The 7,000-nt window shown below is 41.8% G+C and overlaps 1 protein-coding gene across 1 annotated transcript; it reads right to left on the bottom strand.

The window, feature by feature from the left end:
• Positions 1-843: 843 nt before the first annotated feature.
• On the bottom strand, positions 844-1,758 carry LOC134207066 (uncharacterized). The gene has a single exon (XM_062682790.1). The coding sequence runs from the start codon at positions 1,756-1,758 to the stop codon at positions 844-846; it is 915 nt and encodes a 304-aa protein (XP_062538774.1).
• Positions 1,759-7,000: the final 5,242 nt, after the last annotated feature.

Here is a 7,000-nt window from a genome sequence, read left to right as displayed (position 1 = left end):
GTGGGGCTGGGTCGGCCACACTCTACGTAGGGGCGGAAACGCAATCTGTAAGCAAGCATTAGACTGGAACCCAGCGGGACATCGCAGCAGAGGCAGACCCAGAGGCTCATGGCGGCGAAGCCTCAATAAAGAAATAAAAGAAGTCGACCGAAATCTAACCTGGCAACAGGTTAAAGCGATAGCCGGGCATCGCTCAGGATGGAGATCTTTCAAGTCGGCCCTTTGCACCACCGGAGGTGTACAGGATCCATAAGTAAGTAAAATAAGCACACGGGTGGAAAAAGCGAGTACTGACCTGTGGGACGTCTTGCCCCACAGTGCCAGCCGTTGCCGAAACTACTACACGATTGCGTCCAGATCTACCGGCAACAGCCGGCACTGGGGAAAGGCTTTGTGTATTTATGTCTACTGCTTCGTTGTTGGGTATGCCGCTTTCATCGGATGTAGGTGCTGGACGCTCTATATTTGCTGGTGTAGGGCGGCGGCCAGGGCATAGGAGGGCTACCCCTCCTCCCTGCCGTCTATCCCGGAATGTCGATGTCATGATGCTGTTTGTGGTTTCAGTTCTTGTGCTCGCTATAATCGTTAGTGTAGGGCGGCGGCCAGGGCAAAAAAAGGCTACCCCTTCTCCCTGCCGTCTATCCCAAGTTTCCGGTATCGTGGTGTAATCAGTGTGTCCATCGCCTACGGAGGTGAATTCGCCATCAACGGGTTGGGGTAAGACGTCCCAGATGACTCCTTCAACCTGGTATTACACTTTCCCTACTTCCGAACCGATTAGTCTCGTTGTTCGTGTTCGTGCCTTGGTCATCATTGGAGTTCATGCGATGTTGGGGAGTGGAGCTATCGAATACCTTGGCTAGGACAGGTCTCCGGTATCTCCGACTCCTCACTGGAGAAATCCATTTCCGTGGGGTTGTGAGTGATGGCGGTCTTTTTCGGCGGCGGACTCAGATCTGGGGAAGTGACCGGTTTGTTGTAATTATACTTCACAGGACGCCCGCGCTTGGATTCTTGAGCGGCTGGAGAATTGTTTCTCGATCGGGTGAAAGGGCCTGTTGTCGTGGGGACTGGTCGTTGCTGGTCACGTGATTTTTCCTGGCTGACGATTGTTTCGCTAGTGTGGTTCTGTTTGGGTTGACTGGCTTGCTGCTTCGTTTGTTTGATGAATGCCATCATTTGGGCGATCTTTTCATCCTTCCGCTTGCTTTCTTCCAGTAGTCTGGCGATCTCCTTGTCATTTTTAATCATGGCCGTTTCTAGCTTCTTCAGCTTTTGTTCGATGGCGTTCTGTTGTGCTGCTGCCTGTGCGTAGCTTCCACTAGCTTGCTGGTTGACTTCCGGAAAAGTGAGGTTGTCTCGCACTTTGATTTTTACCACCTCGATTTCTTTTTTATACACGGGACATTGGCGGTTGGTTGTTCGGTGGTCACCTTTGCAACTCAGGCAAGATGGTGCCTTGTTACATTCTTCTCCGTGATACTCGTCGGAGCAGTTGAAGCAGCGTCGTTCGTAGGGGCATCGTAGGCGAGTATGACCGTAGCTGAAACATCCGTAGCAGAGCATCGGGTTTGGAAAGTACGGACGGGTGGCAACACGTAGAAGGCCAACTTTGATGTGCTCCGGGTACGTAGTTTTGGCAAAGGTAAGTATAAGGGCGGGAGTATTAACTTTCTGGCCGTTCTGGTTTTTGGTGATCCGCTGAACACGGACAACTTTGTCATTTACCAGCTCCACCAGGATGTCCTTTTCCTCCATATCTGTCTGGCTGTCTGTGTTGTTGGTTGACTGTCAGAGGTCGTGACTGCGGAAGATCTAGACTGTTCAGTGTGCAGCAGTGTGTGATGCTTCTGACGACACTGGCGACACGTTCCTTTCTCGCACGTTCTGGCAAAATGACCCGGATATAAACAATTCCGACAGAGTTTGTTCCTGTTGTCGACCTCAATTCTGTCCGACACGCTCATACGCTGGAATCTGACGCACTGGAACACGGAATGGCGCGGCTTATTGCAAAACCAGCATTTCGCCACCGATTTAACTGTTGTGTGGCACATTGCCGGACGTGACGATCGTTGCTGGTTGTAACTGATGGGATTGACTGGCACCACAGACTGCAATACAGAACAATGTTTCGTGAGGAAGTCCATCAAGTCCCTGTACTTCGTCACTTCCTTGCTGTTGTGGTGGGTTTCCCACTGCCGTAAAGTCGTCAGGTCCAATCTGGCACTTTGCCGTTAGCCACCGTCAGCGCTTCTTCTTCTTGGATATCGCTCTTCTCGACTGCGTCTTCTAAAAGAAGCTCAATCTGCATACTGATTTCGACGAACTGCCCATATACCTTCTCTAATGCCTCCAGACGTACACAGACCTGCCGCGCATCTCTGCATGCTTGGTAACTTGCGATGAACTGCTGAATTCCTTCAAGCGACTTCCGGAGCTGATGCTCCTTTTTACTCAGCGTTCTGAGATCTGGCATTTTCCACTTCACTGGCACTTGAAACAATGCATGGGAAACACTGTTCTCATAATAAATGCACTTCATTGCCAAGGGGCGGACACCAGGGCTACTGTTCCAAAAGAATATCAATGCAATCAATCAATTTATTTGCCATTCAGCCACAGACTATAATATGCAATATATGCAATTCGCCACCAAATCATGAACTCTACTCTCTTTACTCCGTTCTTGTTCCGCAAATCCGAAACCAGAACGCCTGTACTGCTCCAGATCGTATATCAGCAACTTTTCGCAATGTCCGTCCTCAACTACAATGCTCCAGATCAGCTCCACACAATACCGCACTCTGGCGCGTTAATCAATTGACGATGGCGTTTTTCGTGTCGAAAAATGGTGAACACCGTTGTTGTCGTTTTGTTATTCACCGTCACCGCTATACAATCTTCACCGCTTTGTGATCGTCACGTGAATTGTTCGTGACTATCCACTTTAATTGTCCACTTTTACGAAATGTCCGAAAACCTTCACCGGGAATTCACAATCCGGATCAAAGGACCAAATGTTCGCGCGCCACTTTAAGACGGTTTTCGGACACTTAGAAGAAAGTCACCAATCAGGGAATAAGTACTTTATGCTTGCATATACAGCATGTAGGGTAAAATGCCCAATAGTGGACCCCCTAGTAGCAGAATTTTGCTCTTCCTGCCATAAGGAGTAGACATTTTTAACATATCAATTCTGTTTAGTATCTTATAACAAGTTCTGCATCTCCTCTTCACGATACATACATGAAACACTCAAATACACGACGTTATTCGTTGAAATTAACATTTTAAAGTCTGACTGAATTCGCCCTATAGTAGACCTCATCTCACTAAACATATGTTCATCTCATTGCGAAACAAAAAAATACCACTTTCGTCGCTTCTTTTTGCCAACATGTGTGCTCACTGCTGAAAAAATCACAAAACATAATAAACAAATCAAATACCATTCGATTACATTGTTTTTCATGGGATGAACATAAGTGCCATGAGATGAAGTCCAAAAGCAGTTCCTCTATAAGATGAAATATGTTGGGTGTTTAGGAATGCCATTGATTTCTCCTGAACTATTCCCATATTACAGATAATGTGTTCAAATATTTGTAAATACATTATAAGTAGACGTTTTCGATAGAAACCATGGTTGAATTCATCGCTATATATGCCACAAAGGCCTTCTTTCCCCTACGGAAGAACAACTGGAAAGATACAAATATTGACAAGTGATATGGAAATGCTAATATCTGTCGGGTTTTCTTCCACTACAAATAAGAAACACAAAATATTACATTTTTAAATAATTATTTTTTGTATTTTTTTTTTCAAATTCTTCATTTCACACTTTCCACATCCGATATCAACAACATCCGTCACAAAACTGAATACCTTGTTCTACTCTTCTTCTCAACCAGTCTCAGCTCTTCTCTCCAATAATGTTTTTTTTACTCACAGGATGTCTCTCTAAGTTTAACACGCTCAGGAATTGCCAAACACTCTTGATATATGAATATAATACTATTCGAATCGCACATGCTCGACGAGTTTCCTATAATATTTTTCTTGATGTATTAACACCAAAAGCCTTACTTTTTTTTACTGTTATTCTGTATCCTACATCCTTCTCCTCTTCTACTCTGAATCACTAAAACATAATCATACGAACAATATCAAATATTGACTGCTTCCGTATATACTTGAAATTCTGGAAAGATAAAAAAAGGTTAATATCCAACTAATAACAACAATAATTGGAAACGTAACTTACCAACGAATTTACATCAACGACAATAACAATTCTTAATATTAACAATATTCTCATGATCTTTGTCATGCAATCATGGAGAGAGCTTCTCAGGCTTTAGAATATCAATACTTCATAAACATTAAAAATATCAATAAATATATCTTACCCCTTGTTGACATGTTCTAATTATATACATGAAACATTCTTTGATCATTGTCATGCAATCATAGATAGAGCTTCCCAGGCTTTAGAATCAATCTTGCTTAAAAATAAGAAAATATCAAACATCTCCGCATCTCTTGTTTACATTATCTATCTCTAAACATAAAACATTCGCTGATCTTTGTCATCGAATCATGGAAAGAGCTTACCAGGCTCTAGAATCAATCCTGCATAGAAATCAGAAAAATATCATCAAACATCTCCGCATCTCTTGTTTACATTTTCTACATTCCTGCAGTCATGGATAGAGCTTACCAGGTTCTTGAATGTCAGTCTTGCATCAAAATCAGAAAAATGTCATCCAACTTCTTTTCACATCGTCTTATACTCATTCTAACTCTACTCGCTACTCAAACACTGATCTTGTTCATGCAGTCATGGATAGAGCTTACCAGGATCTTGAACGTCAGTCTTGCATCATAATCAGGAAAATATTATTCAACTTCCTTTCACATCGTCTTATACTCATACTAACTCTACTCGCTACTCAAACACTGATCTTGTTCATGCAATCATGGATAGAGCTTACCAGGCTCTTGAATGTCAGTCTTGCATCAAAATCAGGAAAATTGTATCAAACTTCTTCTCACATAGTTTTTTACATTTTCTAACTCTACACGCTGCTCAAAAACTGATCTTCTTACTGCAGTCATGGATAGAGCTTACCAGGTTCTTGAATGTCAGTCTTGCACCAAAACAGAAAAATATCACCCAGCTTCTTTTCACTTCCTCTTATACTTAATCTAACTCTACTCGCTACTCAAACACTGATCTTGTTCATGCAGTCATGGGTAGAGCTTACCAGGTTCTTGAATGTCAGTCTTGCATGAAAATCAGAAAAATGTCATCCAACTTCTTTTCACATCGTCTTATACTCATTCTAATTCTACTCGCTACTCAAACACTGATCTTCTTACTGCAGTCATGGATAGAGCTTACCAGGTTCTTGAATGTCAGTCTTGGATCAAAACAGAAAAATATCACTCAACTTCTTTTCACATCGTCTTATACTCATTATAACTCTAGTCACTATTCGAACACTGATCTTTTTCCTGCAGTCATGGATAGAGCTTACCAGGTTCTTGAATGTCAGTCTTGCATGAAAATCAGAAAAATGTCATCCAACTTCTTTTCACATCGTCTTATACTCACTCTACCTCTACTCGCTACTCAAACACTGAACTTGTTCATGCAATCATGGATAGAGCTTACCAGGCTCTTAAATGTCAGTCTTGCATAGAAATCAGGAAAATAGTATCCAACTTCTTTTCACATCGTCTTATACTTATTATAACTCTACTCGCTACTCAAACACTGATCTTCTTACTGCAGTCATGGATAGAGCTTACCAGGCTCTTGAATGTCAGTTTTGCATCAAAATCAGGAAAATATTATTCAACTTCCTCTCACATCGTCTTATACTTTTTCTAACTCTACTCGCTACTCAAACACTGATCTTGTTCATGCAGTCATGGATAGAGCTTACCAGGCCCTTGAATGTCAGTCTTGCATCAAAATCAAGAAAATAGTATCCAACTTCTTTTCACATCGTCTTATACTCATTCTAACTCTACTCGCTATTCGAACACTGATTCTTTTCCTGCAGTCATGGATAGAGCTTACCAGGTTCTTGAATGTCAGTCTTGCATGAAAATCAGAAAAATGTCATCCAACTTCTTTTCACATCGTCTTATACTCATTCTAACTCTACTCGCTACTCAAACACTGATCTTGTTCATGCAATCATGGATAGAGCTTACCAGGCTCTTGAATGTCAGTCTTGCATCAAAATCAGGAAAATAGTATCAAACTTCTTCTCACATCGTATTTTACATTTTCTAACTCTACACGCTGCTCAAAAACTGATCTTCTTACTGCAGTCATGGATACAGCTTACCAGGTTCTTGAATGTCCGCCTTGCATCAAAATCAGAAAAATGTCATCCAACTTCTTTTCAAATCGTCTTATACTCATTCTAACTATACCCGCTACTCAAACACTGATCTTCTTCCTGCAGTCATGGATAGAGCTTACCAGGCAATTGAATAGCAGTCTTGCTTCAGAATTAGGAAAATATCATCAAACTGCTTCACACATCGTCTTTCACATTTTCTAACTCTACTCTCTACTCTAACACTGATCTTGTTCATGCAGTCATGTATAGAGCTTACCATGTTCTTGAATGTCAGTCTTGCATCAAAATCAGAAAAATGTCATCCAACTTCTTTTCACATCGTCTTATACTCATTCTAACTCTACTCGCTATTCGAACACTGATCTTTTTCATGCAGTCATGGTTAGAGCTTACCAGGTTCTTGAATGGCAGTTTTGCATCATAATCAGGAAAATAGTATCAAACTTCTCACATCGTATTTTACATTTTCTAACTCTACTCGCTACTCAAACACTGATCTTCTGCCTGCAGTCATGGATAGAGCTTACTAGGCCCTTGAATGTCAGTCTTGCATCAAAATCTAGAAAATAGTATCCAACTTCTTTTCACATCGTCTTATACTCATTCTAACTCTA

This window comes from Armigeres subalbatus, chromosome 1 (genome assembly GCF_024139115.2).
Source record: "Armigeres subalbatus isolate Guangzhou_Male chromosome 1, GZ_Asu_2, whole genome shotgun sequence".
Classification (NCBI taxonomy): Eukaryota; Metazoa; Arthropoda; class Insecta; order Diptera; family Culicidae; genus Armigeres; species Armigeres subalbatus.
The sequence above is the reverse complement of the archived record's forward strand: the minus strand, read 5'-3'. Positions and strand labels throughout refer to the sequence as shown.

What these genes read in the sequence shown, in the direction of transcription:
- LOC134207066 (XM_062682790.1), bottom strand. Translation starts at nt 1,758, where the DNA reads ATGGAGGAAAAGGACATCCTGGTGGAGCTGGTAAATGACAAAGTTGTC.